Raw genomic sequence first — 23,616 nt, 5'->3', positions numbered from 1 at the left:
AATAGGGCGCCTGCACGAAATCGTCCCGGCGCGGCGGATGAGAAATGGCACGTACTGGATTATATTTTTCCCTTCGACTCTTTTTGTGCCGATTGCTGATATTATTCCAGGATGTTTTAAATAGTAAAAGTATGTTATTCCATAACGTAACAGTACATCAGAATCATTTCAACACTTTTCCGCTTTGATAAATAGCCACTGATTGGCAGTGGCGGATCCAGGATAGGGAAAAGGGAATGGGGCTAAGTGGGGTCAAAAATACCAGCAGTATATTGGGGGTCGGAAATAATTACCATGCTATCTAACGTAAATTGGATTCCCAAGGAGGTTAACGTTTGCTATAGCCCCAGTAGCCCCCCATAGATCCGCCACTGCTGGTTGGCCCACCTTAAAATTAATTTTATCGTTTTTTTCGGAGAATAAGAAAAGAAATTTACCACACACTTATATTTAATAATGACACATGGTAAGAAATGTTTGCAATTTTATCTACTCTTTGTTTGAAAAATAAGAAAAGAAAAGATACACGATATAATCGAAATATAATTTTCACTGGGTCATTTACAAATAATATAAAAGGAAATTTCGAATAATCCTTTTGTCAAGATATAAAATCAAAATTGATGTAACAGGCCATCCCGAGACCAATAAATAATATTCAGAGCACATGCAAGTCGCGAAGTACTACAACCCATTTCATTGATTTTTCTTCCTGAAATTATGCTTGAATCTATCTTGAAATATCTTGATATCTATGCCCACCTCATTTGCCCAGCTAGAAAATCACGATTAGGAAAAGTAAAAATTTTATAATTTTGTTATTTTCTGGAAAGTAATAAATGAAATTATTCATGATCTTAGATGCAACAATGACGCAACGAGTGAAAAATTTCATTTGGAATTTAAGACAATTATGACAATATTTAAGACAAATGTATGGAAAATATTTAACCTTCAAAATTTTAAATGATATTTTCTCCGGGTAATCACGGAACAATTGAAGAAAATTTTAAATGAAATTCAGATGGATTGATATAAAATGAAATAATAAAATGAAAGAAAGAGAATTTCCTTAAAACCGTAATCGATGTACATACAGGGTACTCCCGGGTCACCAAATACTAGTGCGCCAACCGGTAATCGGCCCTATGGAAAGAGAAATCATACGCATCGGAACTTATTTTGTCCCAACGAATTTGACGCGCCTAAAATTGTTATTAAATCTACATCAGCGTATAATCATCTTATCTCTAGCGTTAAAAAAAAACGCAAGACCCATTTTATTGCTTCTCCGCTTAAAAAACCGTTGGGCCACTCCATCCCAATTTCATAACAGGTACTTCAGACTCAGGAAAATTAATTATAATTTAATCATGTCGTTATTTCTGGGAAATAAAATATGCAATTTTTCATAAACTTAGATAGAAGCGTGGCACAGTAAAAAATTTTTAAAACGGGATTTCAACAAAATACGACGCTAAAACAAAATAATTAGCCTGGAAAAAAATGAAAATATATCTTTCACTATGTCATTCATAAAAAATAAAGAGAATTTCCATAGTAAATGCACCTCAATATAAATATTACACATGAATAGAAGGATCAACAACTTTGCTGTTTTCACATAGTAATTTATTGAGGCCGACCATGGTTTCGTTACACAGTAACATTATCAAGGTGAAAAATGCAAGTAAATTGACAGTGTTGGGTAGGGAAATCTTGTAATGTATTTCCACACCCAACCCTCTGCTATACATACTATCAATTTACCTGCATTTTTCACCTTGTTACGAAACCATGGTCGGTGTCAATAAACTGCTACGTGGAAATAGCAAAGTTGTAGATCCTTCTATTCCTGCGATTATGTATTTCCACCAAGTTACGCCCGCTACTATTAATAATATTACACATCATTATTTGTGAGGCAGAACATCCCCAAACCAATAAACTATATGCAGAATCTTCCGGAAATCGGCCCAGTGGAAGACTGGCATCGAAAAATGTTTTTACGGCGACTTTAACGCGCTAAAAACTGTTATTGCTCTAAGATCATCGGAAAAACATGTAATCGCGTACGTTTCAAATTCACAAGACTCATTGCAATACTTTTAAACTAGCCTTGGGCCTGCCCACCCCAATTTTCGGGCCAGATAGATATGGGAATTCGTTTTTCCCCGAACCATATAGGACTTTAATAAACGCTAGTCCGAACTTCGTTTGAGCACTTCATTTTTTTTAGCTGTAAACGGCTGGTATCCTAACACCCTCTGCCACACGCCTTTTAGGCGGCTGCGGGGTATTATGTAGATGTAGATGAATTTCAAATCAAGGATTTCACACTCAGTACAATTGAAAATTTTATGACTCCGTGTTAACGGAAAATATTTACGAAAATTTTATGAACGCATATACAACTGAGCTGCGGTGAAACAAACATTTGACGAAAAGGCACGAAAAGATCCAAAAGATCCGACTCATTTCGGACCAGGCCGGCATGAAGCTTTTCACTTTTGAAAGTTAAGGATCCCATACACTTTATTTTCCGCGTCGCATAGTTTCATGCCGTGTGGCACGAAATTATCCGAAAAAGTGGCCGTGCGTGTGCACCGCGCGGGGGTTAGGAAAGGGACCGCCGAGGACACAAAAGACCAGCTTATTGGATGTCCCTCGAGCCCATGCCCTTCATAGAACTGAATGACCCTTTTCTATCCCCTCCGCGCGGTCTTCCACTGCTATTTGTGGTCTTTTTTCCGAAAATATATTCGTAGCTTATATCTGAAGTTAGTCATGAATTCTTCGTTTTTCGCTTATCACATGGAAATTTCAATCGGAGTTCTAGCGTTAACATCAGTGGAGTTCATTTCAGTTCCAAATCAGCCAATATGGAATAAAAATATGTAGTCTAAATCCGTCAACATGATCGTTAGGAGTTCGCTTAAAACTTCTTAACGCTCAGACAAACACAAGGAATTCATTTTATATATTATTAATCCATGGGAACAACAAATATTTGATTATATATAACAACCGGTAAATTTCACGGCCCAGACCTAAATTACATAGGGAAAAAGTAATTACGTGATCGCTTTTTATTTTAATCCCTTGGTTGACCATGTTTTTCTATGATTATGGTGTTATCACAGCTGTAGCCCGGGCTCGATCTTCGGAAAAAAATATTTTACCATTCATACGACTTACCTTCCATGCGGGTGATTCGGGGTGGGCGACCTCGTATTTGTCGACTCCTGGTATCTCTATGTAACGTAAATCTGTATGGGCTATGTGTGTTACGTAATCTTTGATGTGCTACCTCGTAAGGTGGATGACTTTCGATCCGAAAAACTGAACGAGAGTTTTGAAAATGAAAGGTTTAAATGTTTACCTCGATTTTTTTTCGGTCAATTATTTTCCTTCATTACATAGGGAAAAAGTAATTACGTGATCGCTTTTTATTTTAATCCCTTGGTTGACCATATTTTTCTATGATTATGGTGTTATCACAGCTGTAGCCCGGGCTCGATCTTCGGAAAAAAATATTTTACCATTCATACGACTTACCTTCCATGCGGGTGATTCGGGGTGGGCGACCTCGTATTTGTCGACTCCTGGTATCTCTATGTAACGTAAATCTGTATGGGCTATGTGTGTTACGGAATCTTTGATGTGTTACCTCGTAATGTAGATGAGTTTCGATCCGAAATTCTGATGGAGTCTTTTTAAAATGTCACATTTACATTCTAACTTCCAGTTTTCTGTGGGTCCAGTATTTTCCTCTAGTGTCGTACATTTTTCAGTTGAATTTTAAAACGGTGGTATCGTCGTGCTTTCGTTTCATCTATGATTGTGGTAAATTTCTTTTCATATTTACCGAAAATAAAAATTTTAAAAATGTTTCACTTTTCCAGATTTTGTTGATGGTGTCGTAGGCAGTGGGTTGGGCCATCCAATACCTAGATTTCAAGGGGGAAAAGTAAATACGTAGTCCATTTTTATTTTAATCCCTTGGTTGAACATGTTTATCTACGATTAGGGTGACATCACAGCTTTAGGCCGGGTTCCATCTTCGGGAAAAAATATTTTACCATTCGTGCCACTTACCTTCCATGCGGGTGATTCGGGGTGGGCGACCTTGTATTTGTCGACTCGTGGTATCTATATGTAATGTAAATCTGTATGGGCTATGTGTGTTACGTAATCTTTGATGTGCTACCTCGTAAGGTGGATGACTTTCGATCCGAAAAACTGAACGAGAGTTTTGAAAATGAAAGGTTTAAATGTTTACCTCGATTTTTTTTCGGTCAATTATTTTCCTTTGGTTTTTTAAATTTTTCAAATGCATTTTTAAGCGGAGGTTTCGTCGTGCTTTCGTTTCCTTTGGGATTGTGGTAAATTTCTTTTTATTTTTACCGAAAATAAAAATTTTTAAAATATTTCACTTTTTCAGATTTTGTTGATGGCGTCGAGGGCTGTGGGTTGGGCCATCCAAGACCTAGATTTCAAAGCTGAGAAGTACTTACGTTGTTGTTTTTCTTTTTAATCCTTTGGTTAAACATGTTTTTATATAATTAAGGTATTATCAAACTTGTAGGCCGGGAACAGTCTTCGGAAAAATGTTTTCCCATTCATATCACTTACCTTCCGTGCGGGTGATTTGGGGTGGATGACGTAGTATTTGTCGACTCGTGGTATCCCTATGCAATGTAAATTGGTATGGGCTACAGTCGTTACGTAATCTTTTATGTATTACCTCGTAATATATATAAGTTTCTTACTGAGTTTCTTATGGAGTATTTAGACAATGTCAAATGTAAAATTAACTTAGATTTTTTGGTGGGTCAATTATTTTTCTGTAGTGCCGTTTTATGATTCCTTTAAATTTTTAAACGGTTATATGGTCGTGATTTATTTCTGCTATGATTGTGATAAATTTCTTTTAATTTTTACCCGAAATGAAGAATTTAAAATTTTTTTACTTTCTCAGATTTTCTTGTTGGCATCGCAGGCTGTGTGTTGGGTCATCCCATGCCTTGATTTCAAAGAGGAAAAGTTAATGGATGACGTTTTTAAATTTTCGTCCCTCGGTGGAATATGTTCTTCTGTGATTAAGCTCTTATCTAAGGAGAAGACCTGGCACAGTCTTCGGGAAAAAATATTTTTCCCTTAATATCACATTTCTTCCACGGGCATGATTCGGGATGGGCGACCTAGTATTTGTCGACTCGTGGTATCCCTGTGCAATGTAAATTGGTATGGGCTACGGGTGTTACGTAATCTTTGGTGTCTTACATCGTAATGTATATAAGTTTTGATCTGAATTTCTCATGGAAAACTTAGAAAATGTCACATTTAAAATTAACTTCGATTTTTTTTTGGCTTAGTTCTATATTTTCCTGCAGTGCCGTAAATTTTTCGGTTAAATGTTAAAACGGTGATATCGTCGTGTTTGTACTTCTTATATACATTTAATAATAATAATTATGGTAAACTTCTTTTTATTTTCACCGAAAATAAAGAATTTAAATTTTTTTTAGATTTTTAGTTGGTGCCGCAGGCTGTGGTGTGAGCTACCCCGGGCCTAGATTTCAAAGGGGAAAAGTAATTACGTAGTCGTTTTTCATTTTAATCCCTTGTTTGAACATTTTTTCTACGATTGGGGTGTTATCACAGCGGAAGGCCGGGCACAGTCTTCGGGAAAAAATATATTCCCAATCGCATCACATATTTTTCCATGCGCTTGATTTGGGGTGGGCGAGCAAGTATTTGTGGACTCGTGGTATCTCTTTGTAATGAAAATCTGTATGGGCTATGGGTGTTACATAATATTTGATGTGTTACCTCATAATGTAGATGAGTTTCGATCCGAAATTCTGAAGGAGAGTTTTGAAAATGAGAGATTGAGAGATTTAAAGGTTTACTTCGATTTTTTTGGGTCTATTATTTTCCTCTAGTGTCGTATATTTTTCAGTTGAATTGTGAAACGGTGGTATCGTCGTGCTTTCGTTTCCTCTGGGATTGCGGTAAATTTCTTTTCATTTTTACCGAAAATAAAAATTTTAACAATGTTTAACTTTTCCAGATTTTGTTGATGGTGTCCAGGGCTGTGGGTTGGGTCATCCAGGCCTAGATTTCAAAGGGGAAAAGTAATTACGTAGTTGTGTTTTATTTTACTCCCTTCGTTGACCATGTTTTTCTACGATTAGGCTGACATCACAGCTTTAGGCCGGGCTCCATCTTCGGAAAAAAATATTTTACCATTACCTCTTACCTTCCGTGCGGGTGATTCGGGGTGGGCGACCTCGTATTTGTCGACTCGTGGTATCTATATGTAACGTAAATCTGTATGGGCTATGTGTGTTACGTAATCTTTGATGTGTTATCTCGTAGTGTAGATGAGTTTTGATCCGAAATTCTGATGGAGTCTTTTTAAAATGTCACATTTACATTTTTACTTCCAGTTTTTTGTTGGTCAAGTATTTTCCTCTAGTGTCGTAAAATTTTCAAATGCATTTGTAAACGGAGGTTTCGTCATGCTTTCGTTTCCTTTTGGATTGTAGTAAATTTCTTTTCATTTTTACCGAAAATAAAAATTTTAAAAATGTTTAACTTTTACAGATTTTTTTGATGGTGTCGTAGGCAGTGAGTTAGGCAATCCAATACCTAGATTTCAGAGGAGAAAAGTACTTACTGTGTCGTTTTTCATTTTCATTCCTTGGTTGAACATGTTTTTCTACGATTAGGGTGACATCACAGCTTTAGGCCGGGCTCGATAGTCGGGAAAAAATATTTTACCATTCATACCCCTTACCTTCCATGCGGGTGATTCGGGGTGGGTGACCTTGTATTTGTCGACTCGTGGTATCTCTACGTAACGTAAATCTTTATGGGCTATGTGTGTTACATAATCTTTGATGTGTTACCTCCTAATGTAGATGAGTTTCGATCCGAAATTCTGAAGGAGTCTTTTTAAAATGTCACATTTACATTAAATGGGTTTAAAATGACGAATGGGTTTAAAATGACGAATTTAAACCCATTTCTCGAATATTTTTCTGGCAAATTATTTTATTTCTCCGTCTTTTATGTGTGAAAGTTATTTCAAACCCTCAAGTCCTATTATTTTGATTTTATTAAAGTGTCTATACTTTTTCCTTTCATCGCAGCTGCAAATTAATCAGACATAAAAATTTTTACTGTTCCTGAATTTGATTTGGTGCGGAAACTGTGGGTTGTGCAAGCCCAAGTTTAGTTTTTAAAGAGGCTAAGTGATGTTATATGATTGTTTTTCATTTTTTCCATTTGGTCTCGTATGTCTTTTCTGTTATGTATGCTTTATCTCAGCTCTAGGTACGTCACAGTCGTTAGAAAAAAATGACTTCCAAGCCTGTTCAATCCTTTTTCATGGGCGTGATTTCGTGTGGGCGACATAGGCGGATCCAGGGGGGGGGGCACGGGGGCACGTGCCCCCCCAGACCCTCAAAAATATGCAAGATTTTTAATACGGTCCCATTATCATTGCATTCGTTTTGTATTGCGAGGTATCCCTGTGCCCCTCCCAGGAAAAAATCCTGGATCCGCCCCTGGTGGGCGCCCTAGTATTTGTTGACTCCAGGTTACTGTATTTATTATTAAACGATTTGGTCTATGGACGCTTTGTAATCTTCGATGTTTTTTTATCGTATTTTAGAGGAGTTCGGACAAAAAAATTCCCTGCAATTTAAAAAAAATTACCCATTGAAACTTTACTTCGATTTGTTGGTAGGTCAATTATTATTATTTATTTTCCTACTTCGTTAATTCCAATTTTAGAAACTGCTCCGGCTGTGTCTTTATTTCGTCATTGCATATCACAATTAGGTTTGCGTTTTGAATAAAATTCGCTTTTTACCTTTTTGAATGTGTCAGTGTAAATGTTAACCCCTACTGAGGATTTCTTCGGTGTCGAAATGTAATAGCGCCCTATTTAAAAAAAAAATTTGGTTTTTCTATGTGAGCTGAATGGTTATGGGGATCCTATGTTTAATAAATTTTGTTATTTCTTCTTTCTTATGAAGTTCGTTGTTTTAGATTATTCGTATAGGTGTTCAAATGAATGACCCAGTGACATATGGCCTGCAATCACTTTTTTCGACGAGGCGTCATTCCGATAGCGCTCCAGTTTATATAATGTCTTCTGTTTCTTTATCGTTATACTACGATGTTTTTAATGATCCCCTTCACAGATTATAATATTTCCCATTTCGTTAAGGAATAATTTCATTCGTGCCTTGTCTTTATGCTATGTAACATCCAATGTCAAAGTTTACCTGATTTCTCGTTTCCCATGGGGTCTGTTTTTGGAATAGCGCCCTAGTAATTACAGTGTTATTGTTAACATACATTTGCTGTAAACGGGTTGCAATGGTACGTTACATATATATTGATTGCTTACCTCTACTTGTACGCTTGTTTTCAAAGCATTGTCGCTTTTATGTATTTATGAATAACCCAATAAAGCTTTGTCTACACTAATATGATAAAGTCTTATTTTCACCCATTATATCAAAAATACATTATTTTCATATTGTTAAATTAAATCATTAACGTTACTTTAACTATTCCACCTCGTTTCATTAACAATTTCGCTTAAATAACAATAATACAAACCATTCCTTCTTTACATATTCACGGTCGCTATTTCGCAGGGCGTGGGATGACCTTACGTGGGTCAAGATAATGGACCCGTGTTATTATACCAATTACTTTTCTAAGTTGATTGGGTATTTGCGGTGAGTGAGGATCCTTGATGATGTAAAAATTTTACTCTTTGTATTCATCATAATTTTGGTTGTAGAAGGTTACTTATAGTTCAAGATTTTTGTTTTAGTTTCATATTATCTGTGAACAGATTGTGTGCAGTATACAAAGATATTGTTGCCATATGACGGATGTATTTTTCGTATTTGATTTCGTATTTGAAAGTATCTTCAAATGTTTTTAAATGGTTTCTTTGATTGGGGATTGAACAAAATCTATTCATTCTTCGTAGCCAAGAAGCTGCCTCCCGATGTGAATTTGAAAGGAGTATTCGCTTGCAACGAACTCGATTTAAAAGAAATAAAGGTGTATGGATTTGATTATGACTACACTCTGGCGTGCTATAAACCTTCAATGGACTATTTGCTGTATAATTTGGCCAGGGAAACGCTAGTGAAAAAGCACAAAGTGAGATTATACCTTTTTACATGTTGCCAAATATTTATTTAACTTTTTTATTATTTTAAAGTCAAATGCTTTCTTTAACTTTATCTAAACTATACATCGATTTGAAGATTCCTTGCTTCGCAACCCGTCAATACTCTGTTGGTATTGTGATTAATTATACTCTTACATTTCAGTATCCAGCCGATATACTATCCTTGGACTATATTCCTGGCTTTACCGTGAGAGGTCTTCACTATGACATTGAAAAGGGCCTGCTTTTGAAGCTTGATTCATTCCTTCAAATTCAGTTTGGCTCTGTTTATAGGGGGCTATCGCCTGTCTCTGATAACGAAGTTCTGAAGCTGTACAAGAACAGGATTGTGCCCATTTCATATGTTGAGGCTCATGTTCGCAATGGAGGGAGCCATCAGGTCTGTTATTTCAGGCTTCATTTTTCTATACTATACATGCTTATATTAATAGTTCTCTCTTCTCAATATAGAATCCTGTGAAACCTGTAATTAGCATTAGTGAATTGACGAATTAATAAGAGTGAATCAAAGTTTTATATCCCAGATAGCACTACACTGATATCAACTCTGTTGAATACCCATTGATCTTGGGAAACTTCAAGGAAATTATCGATTCCATTTATGGAATTTGAGTGTGCATAATATTCTCACTTGAAAGCTCTGACTTGATGAATTTAATTTTGTATCACCATTACTGCTTTCATGTCTATACCTTTGATTTTACCCAGAGTTTTCTGATGGCAGAGGTGCAGCTAGAAATTAAGGCTGGGAGGGGTTTTAGGCGCAACTAATACTGGGATATTTGGGGGTATGGCATACCCGCCAGGGTAAGCAGAAGGTGTGGGGGCCCTCCCTAGAAACATTTTAGGATAAATTGTGAGTTTTACGGCTTTCTCAGGGATATTTTATGAATCCTTACACTATTCTATAAGTAATATTAATGCAATTAAGTAAAATGGATTTAACTTAAAAATTTCTCTGAGCTCTGGGAGGGGGGGGTTTATCCCCCTAAACCCCTCCTCGCTGCACCACTGATAGGAGGGGTTTTAGGAGCAACTAATACTGGGGTGTCTGGGGGTATGCAGGAGGTGCGGGGGCCCTCCCCAAAAATTTTTTGGATAAATAGTGAGTTTCACGGCTTTCTGAGGGATATTTTATGAATCCTTACACTATTCTACTAGTACATTATATTAATACAATTAAGTAAAATGGATTTAACTTAAAAATTTCTCTGAGAGTTGGAGGGGGTTTTATCCCCCAAAACCCCCCCTCTCAGCACCACTGGAAGGAGGTAAGAGGGATAAGGTCAGATGGATAGACGAGAACACAAACCTGAGCATTTCACGTAGCCGATAGGTCTCTCCAAGCTGCACATTGCATCATCACCTTTTTGCGCAGCCGTGTGACATTGCAATGTGGATTTGAACAACCAAAATTATCATCCTCGTTTTGTTGCTGTGAGTTATTTTATATTTCTTCAGTCAACAGCAGTAGCAGGTATTTTGAATATCCTTTGTGGAAGCTGTGATTATCCCAAAGTGTGGTAATTTTCCTGACTGACCCTTAAAAAATGGCCCAGGCTTTCCCTACCTCTCCATACATGTTGCCTCTTGATTTTGTTTTGTGGATTCTGATCGTTTTCCATGCATGGGAATTCTAAACTGATATTTTATTTAAAAGTGGCACATGAGTCTCGCAATTATTCTTTTGCAAATATAGTGAAGCCTCTTTTAATGAGCTGTCTTAATCCTATTGTTGTTGAGGGTGATATACAGCCACTGGAGTCTGCTCATTGTTGAAATGATGCAATTGTAATACATTCTGATTGGCAAGTACAGTCAAGCTTTAATTATCTGTTCTACTGGAGGGGAGTCCAAAGAGGATAATTGAAAGATACAGGTAATCCATTCACTTAAATGTTTGTGGTTATTATTCTTGTTACTTTGCCATTCACCCCCTGCATCCTATGCACCAATTTTATTGAGAAATGTGTGTTAATAGGGGAGAGAATGGGGGTGGTAGTAGAGGAAGAATAGAGTTGATAAGAAATGGAGAACAGTAGAGCATTTGTTAAAAAAATTAGAAGTTTGCTATAGCTACTGATGTACTATTCATTAAATTGTTGATGTTCTGTCTTGGTGATAGCGGAAAATTACTCACTGAATAAAAGGGCCAGATCTATTGATGAATAGTTCTGTAGTACTTCCGAGGAGGTTGTAAATATGTGGAGGCGCTATTTCCAAGTTTTTGGCGTGGTCAAAGTTCCACCATCTTAGGCCCCCCACACACGTTCAGTTTGGCCTCAAGGCTTGGACTGTACAGTCCGGGCCTTGAGGCCAAACTGAACGTGTGTGGCAATGCCTTGAGGCGGATTGTTGGCCGGACGGCCGGATGGGAATCCAATGAGGCCCGGCCTCAAGGCCAAGCGGCCTTGAGGTCGGACCTATTGTTTTCCCATCCGGCCGCCGTCCGGCCGACAATCCGCCTCAAGGCATCGCCACACACTGTCAGTTTGGCCTCAAGGCCTGCGGCTCCGGCCAAACTGCGCAGTCCCGGTCTTGAGGCCGGGGAGGTGTATGGCAGGCCTTAGTTTGACAAATTTTGGACTCATGAGTGGACTGCATCATTGGACTGCAGTGTCCGACTGATATTTTAAGGTGGCCAAGATTTGTTCTAAAATAAATTAAGTAAAAAATGCTACCAAAATCATTAGTATTTCACTGGTGATTGTCATAGGAATTTTCTCATCATTCGTGATACTTCCATTAATGTATTAACTCTGTGTCTGTTAGACACTTTACTGGTGGGGATATCCTCGAAAATATATTTTATTACTGTATTTGTTAATTTCTCTTGGCTGAAATAAAATTCAATGCCTGTTTAAGTGCAGGTAAATGACTAGTTTACTCTCGTAAAATTTTATTATTGGCCGAGCTGGTTTTAGAATGTAACCATGCGTGATTGATAATAATTTTTCCGTGGGAAAAGATATTTGAGTCATAACTTCACGAAGCCTACCAATGAAGTAAGAAAAAAAGGTTTACATTGTTTGTTCCATAGTTAATTTTAATTTATTAACGAGTTATGACCAAAAATTTCACCAAATAGTGAGCATTGACCCTTATGGGATCGTCAATGTTTTGGTCAAAGTGGGCGTGGCTTTACTTACCCACGCACCCCCATTCCAGCCACACTTAGCTCCATGCTCGAAACCAGTGGTGCCCCTCCGGATATTACAACCTTCTTGGGTATTTACAAGGATTTATAAAATGAAAATGCAACAATTACTTCTTGATTGCGGTCGAAGTTTTGTGATCCTTCGTCATACTATCTTTGTTTATTAAACTGTCCTTATAGTCATATTGTGGTGATAATATATCGTCGTGAACATACTTTCGTACTATTATTGCAACTGGTCCACTATTGTAAGATTTCCATTGGCTATAATCTTATTAATTACCAGTAGAAGGTAAGGGGAATGGATATTTTGCACTTGTAAAATGTTATTTTCAGCTAAGCTAGTTGCACATCAGAACCGTGGAGATTAACAATAATTTCTCCTTGGGAAAATTCATGTCAATCACCATGTGGGATATTCGAGGCATATTTTCCTGAAGCCTTCCCATAATGATAGAAAAAAGGTTTACTGTGTTTATTTGTGATAGTTTATTTTAACTTAACCACGATCATGACGGAATATTTCACCAAATAGTTAGCATTGACTCTTATGGGATTATCAATGTTTTGGTCAAAGTGGGCATGGCTTTCCTACCCAAGCACCCCCATTCCTGCCACACTGCACTCAACGCTCGGAAATAGTTTCGCCCCCTCCAATATATTTACAACCTCCTTGTGTATTTCAGAATTCTATGACAGATGGAAATGTGGAGTGACAAATTCATATATGGTGGCCAGACATCCGGATTAATCCGGACATACCCTCCTTTTTAGATGTTCGTCTGGTGTCCGGGCATATTTTTTATGCATCAGAAAAGGTCCTCCTTTCTGGTCATCATGATTTTATACTATGTAGTAAATCTGTTCATATAGCCATTCAGAACTTCTCAAAATTTCTGAATGTTTTGTCATCATACCAGGGCCCAATGCAAATTCAGAAAGGGCACTTTATCTTATTTCATCTCAGTGGACTTATGACAGAAACAAAGTAAACATTGCCGCAGTAAAGGAACTCATAATTTGGCCAATTACAATTTCTAACAATATTCTTGTATGGCTTTTTCAGTTAAAAATGCCAATATTGCTCGAAAAATTCATGGTGAAATAAAAACACAGTACTATTCCACAACCTTATATTTTTAAGGTTGTGGAATAGTACTGTGTTTTTATTTCACCATGAATATTTCATCGTTCCACCAAGTAACGCCCAAATCTGTTGATTTTATTTGCTTGAAAATATTAGATCCACAGAAAAATATATCAAAGGAAATTGCTGATAAATGTTTATTATTCTTAATTATGAAATTGTCGTTATTTTTCTAGTGGCCTACTTTTTCCCCCTTTGTCATTGGGTGCTGCCCTCTTTTTCATCTCTTGGCATCTGGTCACCCTAAATTCATGTAGATATGGTCATTGATGAAAAATTTAAAAATTGTGTAGTGCATGGCGGAGAAACAATGATAATAACCGCAAACATTACAGTGAATGGTTAATCAGTACCTTTCAATTATGTATCTTCTTATTTGGGAATATTATTTACCCACTACCAGTCCTATTAATAATGTGTGTTAGCACATGGTCCTTGATCCAATTAATGGTATCATATCATGGGCGTATCCAGCAGGGGGCAGCTACCCCCCCCTCAAAAGCAAAAGTAAATTTAGTTCAACATGAAAATTTTGAAAAAATGTTCTTTAAATTCAAGGAAGGTGACATTAGCATAAAATATGTAATTTAAAGCGCTGTTATAATTTTCTTGAAAATTTGGCTTCTTAATCTTTTCTATATTAAAACTTGAACGAACACGGCTTGTACCCCTCTAGTTTTGATCCTGGGTAGGCCCCTGTATCATATTCTCCTTATTTGGATGAACCGCCCTTCTTGTTACCCTCCTATTTACCTCTGATGTGAAAAACTAAATACTGTGCATTTCAATGTGCGTTTTCATGGTAACTGCGAAGTGTATCCAAAAAAATGTTTGGGTTGCCATTGTTCAGTAACTAAGGAGTTGTGACCCCATGTTGATGAACAAAAAATGCTTTAAATTGTCTCCTCTACCTCCTTCTTAAGTATTGCAGATTCCTCCTGAAACATACTGTATTTTCAATGGTAATGTGGCTGGGAGTGTGCGTTTGAGCGAAGAAAAATACTTGGTTAGAGCTCCGTTACATACCCTCCCTGGCATTTTTTCTCTAATTAATGAAAAAAATATGTAATTGTGAATCATTGTTAACCCTCTATGTACCGTGGGCCGATATATATCGGCTTTTGTTTCACAGGCAAAAAGTGCCATGAGCTCATATATCGCCTTTAGCATTGGCTGGATATAAAATCATAATAAGCTAATAAATTTTGTTCTAATCTTTATCAAATATATTAGAATATCATTATCAACAAATAAGGTCTTTTTAGTGGTATAAAAACCATTGCATTGATTGATAGAATATTAATTTCATAGTATTTTATCATAAGGTGCTACAAAATTATTAAATTTACATTGGCACTTTTTGCTAGTACATACCACCAAATTTCGGTAACACTAAGAGTGTTAAAACTTGGCCTTTCAGAAAAAATAAAAACTTATGGATTTTTCTTATATGTAGTGCCCTGATCTACATATTTGTTTTAGTGCTAGCTGCCTAGAATGATCCTTTCGTATTCCATTGTGTTAGTGGTGAGAAAATTGAGGCACTTCTGCATCAGATTCATGCCGATTCACATACATTGTTAGCGCACTATGCTGTGCATAGTGCTAAAGCCTTAATGCATATTATTAAAATTTGTTGGAGTAAATGTCCAGAATTTTTGTGTTTAAGCAAAGTCTCAAAAATTCTGATGCTTTGCATGCTTTGAGGTTGGTCACTTCTGACATGAGGACTGTGAGAATCGGAAAAACCAAAGCTCTACTCATATTGGTGTTTAGATCACCCAACATAAAGTTTTACACTACCTGGAGTATGATGAGCTACAATGGATTTTTCAAAAATTTTGTTTGCTGTGATATGAAGCAGTGACAGGCATCCAGTCCTGTTCATTTTCCTGCTACTGATTTTGAGGAAGGAGAAAGAATTATTCTAGGCTCATAGCAGCCAAAAGAAAATCCATAATAACTGTAAGAGTTGTCTGAAAACTGTGAAATTTGCACCTCTTATGTCTTGTTTTTTTGGCCATGGACTATTTTTTAAATTTTTTCTTCAACGAATGATGATAATAGCATTTATTTCTTTCCGTTGGTCTGATACAGCCATTGAGGTTGTCAACTTAAAAGAGCAGCACAAAAGAGATGTTTGCATAGCAGTAATTAAACATCTATAGCTAATAAAGTCTACAATGTCAGATCAAACATTTAATGTCAAAAGAAACATTGCAAAATGTCATAGAAGAAACCATTAAACTCATAAAAATTTAAATTTTTTTCACGTTTATGGCTACTCGAACAGCACAACGCTTGCTTTATATGTTTGTGAAGGTGATTGCTCAGTGCAGCAGAATTCTCTGATTCTTTTCACTTTCAGACATTGCATATCATTGTGAATGCTTGCGCTTTTGTGGATTGTTGGTATTTTGAAATGTAAAATCAGATTGCCAGAGTCTTATGAGCCAATATTGCATGGAATTGCACTGCATATTTTCTTGGCATTTTGGATATCTACTGGTGATTGCCATCAACATCTATTTCTATTGTTCCCACTATAATTTCACACGATGCGTATGCAACAAATTCCTTGGCTGTCATCCAGCTGTGCTAGTGATATGTACTATATCTTGGTGCAGTGGTGCTGTTTTTATGGTAGTGAAGGTTGCCTGGGTGGTCCACCCCGGATAATCTCCTCCATGGCTGCTGACATTTCGGGGTATGAGTCCTTCTTCATGTTCAGGGTTGCTTTCAGCCCTGATAATGGAGTACGATGCATACGACTTGTACCAGTGGCATGGCTAGGTGAGAGGTTCGGGGGGGTCTGGACACCCCCCCCCAAATATAAGAGCATGATCATAGTCCTTCATTAAAAAAAAAACAAAATATTGAAAAATCCTGAATTTACAAAAGATTTCTTTGACAAATGAAGTTTTTTGATTATTAAAAGTGTTAAAATTAGTTTAAAACCCTCTTTTTAGTACCCTGTTTTCTTTAAATTATCCCCCTGAAATTATACAGTGGATCACCTATGCAGCCTTGGCTACCAGCATACACCTGGAAAACATCAGATCTTGTGCTGTTTTTAGTCTACCTCACTTATGACTGATAATTACACAATTATGCAGTGATTTATAAGGTGGGGTTATTTATGTGTGGAATACTCTAGATCCAAAGACTGGCTGTGAGAATTGTTGTGACCATCTCCTTATGTAGCAACTGGAAGATGAGGAAATATATATAGAATCAAATTGGAATGTCATTTATACATCATCAGACACATTATTTTTCATTTTTTATGCATATGCCCTGCAAAACATGCATATCAACTCCATTACTATCACTGGAGATGTTTTTGTTGATACCCTATGAATTTTTGAAGCTTCCTTTGTGATATCCCATATGTAGTCTCAATATGTCCATGTGAAAACCAGACCCATTTCTTCTTACCCAATGTTACCCCTAAATCTCCACCTAATCTGCTTGTATCTCCTTCCATTTTTCTAAACTTTTGACCATTTTCCCATCTGCACACATGTCTGGGCTTCTTTGATTGTCTTTTATGGCATACACCATTCCCTTGGAGACCTGGGATGGACTCCTTTGCATCTTGTAATCGGTAAGCTTGAAATTAGTTTGCAATTTCTGTTTTGGAATTATTGTGGGAATTACCATTAAAAGCCAATGTTGCCTAATTTTTTTATTTATATTTTGCAGTCAGATCTACATATCTCAAAGTTAATTTGTCTTTTAATTTATTCGTCAGAAAAGTATTTTAATGCCATCAATGTGTATAGAAGACAGTTGCATGCCTTTTATTGTTTCCAAATTTTGTTTTCCAGCTTTCGGCACTGTTTTAAATGAGTCCTGCGAAAAGTGACTTATTTTGATTTGTTCTCGTTTAACAATGTTATGCTTTTTACACTTTTCTTTTGAGAGTTTGAAGAGAATAATTGAAAAGGGGATTTTACACTAGTTTGGGTGCAGGCTTTATACGTAAGAAGGATATTTTCTGCTGCAGTGAATTTGGATTTGGGTGTTGACATTCCATGTGTATTATAGTCTCCACCTGTGGGTATTGAGTCATTTAATATGTAACGATAGAGGCTCTAATGTCTTGAATTGCTTCCAAATAATTCATTTGAATCAGCTCAGACAAAATTTTTTGGAAACATTCTATTGTCGTAAGCACAATGAGATTGTCTTAATTACCTTACATGCAAGTTTGCTCTTTCATCAACTTTTTCGCAGGATTGAATGTATTTGGCTTCCATTCAATGTTCCTCTCTAAGCGGCATATGCTTGAGACAAAATATCTTTTTTCCATCTCCAAATTTTTCTTTTTGCTGACAAATTTAAAAAATAAAGGTGCTATTCAATGATACATGGTTGAATTTAATCTACATCTACATAATACCCCGCAAGCCGCCTAAAAGGCTTGTGGCAGGGGGTGTTAGGACACCAGCCGTTTACAGCTAAAAAAAAAAAATTAAGTGCTCAAACGAAGTTGGGACTAGCGTTTATTAAAGTCCTTTATGGTTCGGGGGAAAAACGAATTCGCATATCTATCCGTTCGGCAAAACATCTCTCTTAATTTATCACTTCTATCGGGCCTGGAAATATAGTGTGGCTCTAATATTATGTTCACTGTGTCGCTCTTAAAGATATCCATTCTCAATTGTTCAAGCAATCTAAGCCTAGCGCGCAGCCTCCGAGTCTCCAACGGCTCCCAGCCTAACTCGCTTAACATCTGGGTAACACTGTCTGTACGCCCGTAGCAGTTTTTGACGAAACGCGCAGCCTTCCTTTGAATTTTATTCAGTTCGCGGATTAAGTCTTTCTGCACCGGATCCCATATGCTCGCTGCATATTCAAGGTGTGGTCGGACGAGAGCGAAATAGCACCTTTCCTTTACTTTCTCATCCGAAAATCTTCCCACAATACGCTTGACAAATCCTAATTTCTTCAGGGCTGAAATTATTAATTATCAGGTATTTTAGGATGTCTTTCATACGGTTTCATTTCAATGCAGAATTTGAACGTGGATGCTGTGTAGAATTACTGCATAAATCATGCTGCAAAAATTAGTGTTGTACATACCATACATAATTATATAAATGGCGTGATGTCAGATTAGTTGGTTTGTTATTTGGATTATCTTCCCAGGTTTTAGGTTGGATAACTATCCTCATGAAGCACATGTATTTCTTGTTGCCTGATTGTCAATATCAAGTACCTACCAATTAGTATTTGCTACAAATTAGGCTAGGGAGCAATTCATGAGCAAGTGACATTGTATGGTGTCACAGGCTCAGATGCGGTGATTTGCAGTCAGGTGTGCTATTAGTTACCTACCCTGTAGCTGGTTGTACACCATATCAGAAATCTGTAGATCCAAGTTTGATCTTTAAATGATTATTTCATGTGGAGTAAATTTTTTCCTTCGGTGTTTCTTGTTCAAAACAGGATGGTGCTAACTGCAAATGTAGCTCAGAACCTTTTTTTTTTTTTGCAGTGACGGGTTGGGTAGCTCAGATGAAATATAGAGAAATTACTTCTGTGGTAAATTTTTAAACGCCAGGAAAACTAGGCACTCAAGATCCAATTGCTTTGATTTTTTTTGTTGAAAATTAATTTGTTTTTAACCATTACTGCATGTGGAGATTGTCATCATGGGTGTATGAAAGAAATCTTGTGGAAGCAAATAAGTGAAACATCCCTTACTTTGTATGAGAGACATCAGAAAGTTAGCCCAAAAAGTTGGACTTCTCAAAAAAATTGAGATATCTCATTCCTTACCCTCTAATCACTTACCCATAATCAAATCTATATAGAATGTAGAAGTCAGATGCTAATACTAAGTTTTTGAAATAATTAAAATTTTTGATCCATTGCATGAAATATTAACTGTTTGTTTTGCCTCTAACATTTTATGGTAAATATCTTAATAGTAAGGTTACTATTTAATTGGACATTTTTTCATTATTCTTATTTGAATGATTTCCATACTAAATGTTTTATGCATAAATGGTAACTTTTCAATTTCTAGGTAATCTCTTTTACTAACTGAGCTGTGTTTTAGGAGATGCATTGGGAGGATAAATATAATGGAGTAATCAGAACAACTATATATTATTTTTCCTCTAGTTGATTCATGTGGATATTTCAACCGCTACTTATTCCAAATGCTTGGGTACCTAATGATGACCTAGTAGGTGAAAAACTTAATTTGCAGGTTTGCCTTGTGGAAAATTGATACCTTTTAAATCATTACCAACCGTGACCCATTTTATGTACATTATCGGATAAATGTTATCTGGTTGCATGGAATTGGAACTGGGCAATTACTGGGATGGAGGTTTGTGCCTTAACTCCTTTCATAAAGAACAGAAAAAGGTGTGGATGGAAATTCCCTCAATAAATCTTCTCATAAGGCAATGCTCAAATATTGACAAATTAGAACTTGTTGTTACCTCAGGCAAGAGTTCCTCAGTGCCAGAAATTAGTCTGCAGACTTGAAATGCGAATTGCAATCAAATTCAATGTTCAAATATGCATAATAGGCATTGGCTTGTATGAAACAAACTCCAGAGCATTTTTCTAGAATAAGCTCTTTCCTCAAGTTCTCTATTCTCAGTAGGATTGTGAGGATTTGCAGAACTGAAAAAAGTTTTTTTGCTCAGTGCATGCATAAAACATTATTTGGGTTCATCGTCATAGTGCGTAATCATCAAGGGCACAATACAGATTCACTAACAATGCACAACAACTTGTAAGTATGAAAACTTATGCCCTGAAAATGAATATGAATTACGGAAAGGACCTTTTATAAATTTATACATCCGGAGAGTGGGGTTGTTCTGCATCGGTCTGTATTTCAATTATTAGTATATTAAAATAACTATAAACTTCTTTGTGTTAGGGTCATAGTTTCATAGAAAATGGCTATAATTCTTTCTGGGGTTTAATTTAAATGTTATGATCCCTTTGAGGCCGCAGCTGTACATATTGCATCTATTTTTAGGAGGGTAAAACCTCGGCAAGTTCCCAATTCCACAGTATAGAGGGCCTTTATTTTTTGAAGGATTGGAGAGGTTTGAGACTATTATATCTCTGAAAGATCATGTGAAGGTGCTTTTCCCTGAATGGATGTAGGGAAAATTCTGGTGGGGACCTCCGGCCCCCTTACCTTCAGCTTCTGATGCTTGTGTGAGGGTGTCATGTGTTCATTTAAGTGCATGCAAACTTGTGGATTGAAATAATTTGATATTGGTGAAAATCTATTTTCAGAGAACTAAAAATATTTTAAATAGGTATCTGAAGGAGAAGTTCTGGTACTATTAAATGTTTATTTTCTTTGGCTCTTTAATAAATATTTTAATATAGTAGAATGTGTTTGACTCATAGCATGATTTTATTTTTTCATTTGGAACTTTTGCAGGTGAATGAGATCCTTTTGCATGAAAGGCCCGATCCCTTTAGCAATTCAACCCATCGTATACATAATCTCCTTTCTCCTCATGGAATGGGGTGAAAAAATAATTAGTGAACCTGCCAATCCCTTTGAATGCCCGAGAGTGGATTTCATATTCCTTTCTTCACCCTTTGTCAGCAACATAACGGAGAGGCATTCCATGAGGTACATTTTCCAACCTATGACACATGGAGTCAGTCCACTTATAATCCAACAAAAGTGAAAACCCCTTTGTTTTGTTTGTTCGTTTCATTTTGTTTTGATTAAATCTGTCTAACTCTAGCTTAAAATTCCATGTTTGTAATAATTTCCAGTTCCCATTTAATTATTACCTTAGTTATGTATTTTCCATAGCTATTATTTGTATATTTGTTTTTTTGTGATTAGGTAAGTCTCCATACACCTGTGAGTCCTAATATTTTGTATTAATTTTTGTTTGAAATTATATTACACATGTGTCTGTGATTACATTCATATCCTGGAAGATGTTTTGAGATCTCAAAGTTTCCTAAAGCCTCATTTTCTTGCGTCAGATATACCCCTAACCCTATTGCACAGGTTTTCAAAAGGGAGATTCTCTTCAAATTCGAATACCAATACACCCTGCGTTGCATTCTGATTTGACTATATTTCAACTGTTCTCTGATATCGAGTTTTACAGGGAGCTAAAGACAGGCTTTGAGGCGTAGATGACCTTTGTTTATGATTGATACTCCAGCCATGATGCTTGCTTGAGAATGGAGTCTCTTTGCCATTTTAAATGAGTCATTTTAATTTACATTCTGATTTAGGTGCTGAGGCGCAGTTAAATTTTATTATATATAGGGTGACAAATTGGTACAAAAAATGGAAAAATGCATCAATACAAGGTTCTAATTTTTTTCTGGAATGCTGGACTGCAGAAATAGCAATATGCATCAGAATGCTATTTTCGGTGTCTTGAGAAAATTGGCCTAGTGAGTGATGTGCATGGCAGCTGAAGCATATTTCAATGTTGCATGCATGAGGATTAAGCTTCTGCTTACCTAATTTTACCAACATAATCTGCTGTATAATGAAATAGCTTACCTACTCGGTGAAAATGGAATAAATAGTAAGAATCAAATACTTTCAGGAAAAGTCAATACTAGTAAAATAAGACATTGCAATATTTCCACTGAGTTTTATTATGACACAACACATTTCGTCATTACAAACAACATCATCAAGTGTTAATGTTAATAATGCTGTTTGTAATGACGGAATGCGTAGTGTCATAATAAAACTCGATGGAAATATTGCGAAGTCTTATTTTACTAATATTAAGAACTTCCACCATATCACGCCCAACATCATACAAGATAAATGACAATGCCCTGAAAAATTTTACGAAGTCTAGAAAAGGAGAAGTACTGATTACTTACAAAGCATCGCAATAAATATAGGAGTAGCAAATGTTATAAATGAGTGCCTGCTATCTATGGAATGAATTGAAAAGCGTGTAAGATTCCCCTGATACTTAATTTTATCTCTATACCTTCAGAGACCTAACCTTCTGAGCACAATTTCCCCCTCACTACCTTCAAAAGTTCTTCTCTTTGCAAAAATGCAACCATGCAAATCAATATAACTGTGGCATATTTAAAATTTGGTGGTGTGATTGGAATTCCTTGTTCATTAGATAGTGGGTATAACACTTTATTTGAGTAGTTGTTCCTGTGACCATTGAAATGCGCTCACAAAATTGGAACCAGTGGCACCTAAATGTAATAGGAAATATAAGTCATTCCTTCAACTTGCTTGATAGTAAAACTGCAATGATGACTCTGTTCAAGTACCCAATTGTATGCATCCACTGAATACCACGAGTCTTTGGCCGATGATAACAACTTATTTTAACAACATTAATGACTCTTTTGTTTTCATGCTCAAGATATGTTTTCACTTAATTTTACTTGCCAAAATTTATGAGAATATGTTCCTCAAATCTTTTACTTTAAATTATTTCATGGCATAGTGTGGGAGAGTTAAGTTAGATATATGTATTGGCTAGCTTTATATAAAGCAGATATATTAGCAACACAGGTAATCAGAACTTCATTGTCGGTTGATTTTTTTCAATGCAGGATATCAGTTGGATGAAACTCTTTGCTAATTTAAAGCTTACAATCTGTAGCATATGTTATTTTATCGTATTTTTTTGTAATATTGATAAACAGTTTCATAGTTGTCAAATGTTTATATTGTCCACATTTATTTTTATTCTAATGTTATGCGTGTATATTTCTTTTGTATTAAAAAAACAGGGATCAAAGGCAAAAATGGTACAGATGGCTGACCTGTTCTCTGTTCCTGAAATGGGTCTTCTATCTAATGTCACTGAATATTTTTTAAGTAAAGGAATTGATTATCATCCAGAAATCCTATTTCATGATGTTAAGGTATGGAAAATAGCTTTTCAGATATCTGAATTATGCAATATAATATAATAAAGTATGCATGCGATTAAGAAAATGAAATTGTGCGGTGAAATATGTGATGATATTTTAATAAATTATTTAAATTTTATGTGCCAATTCATTTTTTCAGATTTTGTTTGCATGAAATATTTTTATTAATTGTTATTGGCTCAGTGAGCT

General features: G+C 36.2%; 1 protein-coding gene across 2 annotated transcripts in view; it reads left to right on the top strand.

The window, feature by feature from the left end:
- The window catches only part of LOC124154005 (5'-nucleotidase domain-containing protein 3), a 41,424-nt gene that overhangs the window by 6,366 nt on the left and 11,442 nt on the right, over positions 1-23,616 (top strand). Inside the window, exons 2-4 of one of the 2 annotated variants that reach the window (XM_046527476.1) lie at positions 9,026-9,201; positions 9,375-9,611; positions 23,293-23,418. In XM_046527476.1, the coding sequence (XP_046383432.1) occupies positions 9,026-9,201; positions 9,375-9,611; positions 23,293-23,418 (539 nt within the window). Of the gene's footprint in view, positions 1-9,025; positions 9,202-9,374; positions 9,612-23,283; positions 23,419-23,616 lie in introns of both variants that reach the window. The other variant, XM_046527475.1, reaches the window with a different exon arrangement.

This window comes from Ischnura elegans, chromosome 2, assembly GCF_921293095.1.
Source record: "Ischnura elegans chromosome 2, ioIscEleg1.1, whole genome shotgun sequence".
In the NCBI taxonomy this organism is placed as follows: Eukaryota; Metazoa; Arthropoda; class Insecta; order Odonata; family Coenagrionidae; genus Ischnura; species Ischnura elegans.
The sequence above is the reverse complement of the archived record's forward strand: the minus strand, read 5'-3'. Positions and strand labels throughout refer to the sequence as shown.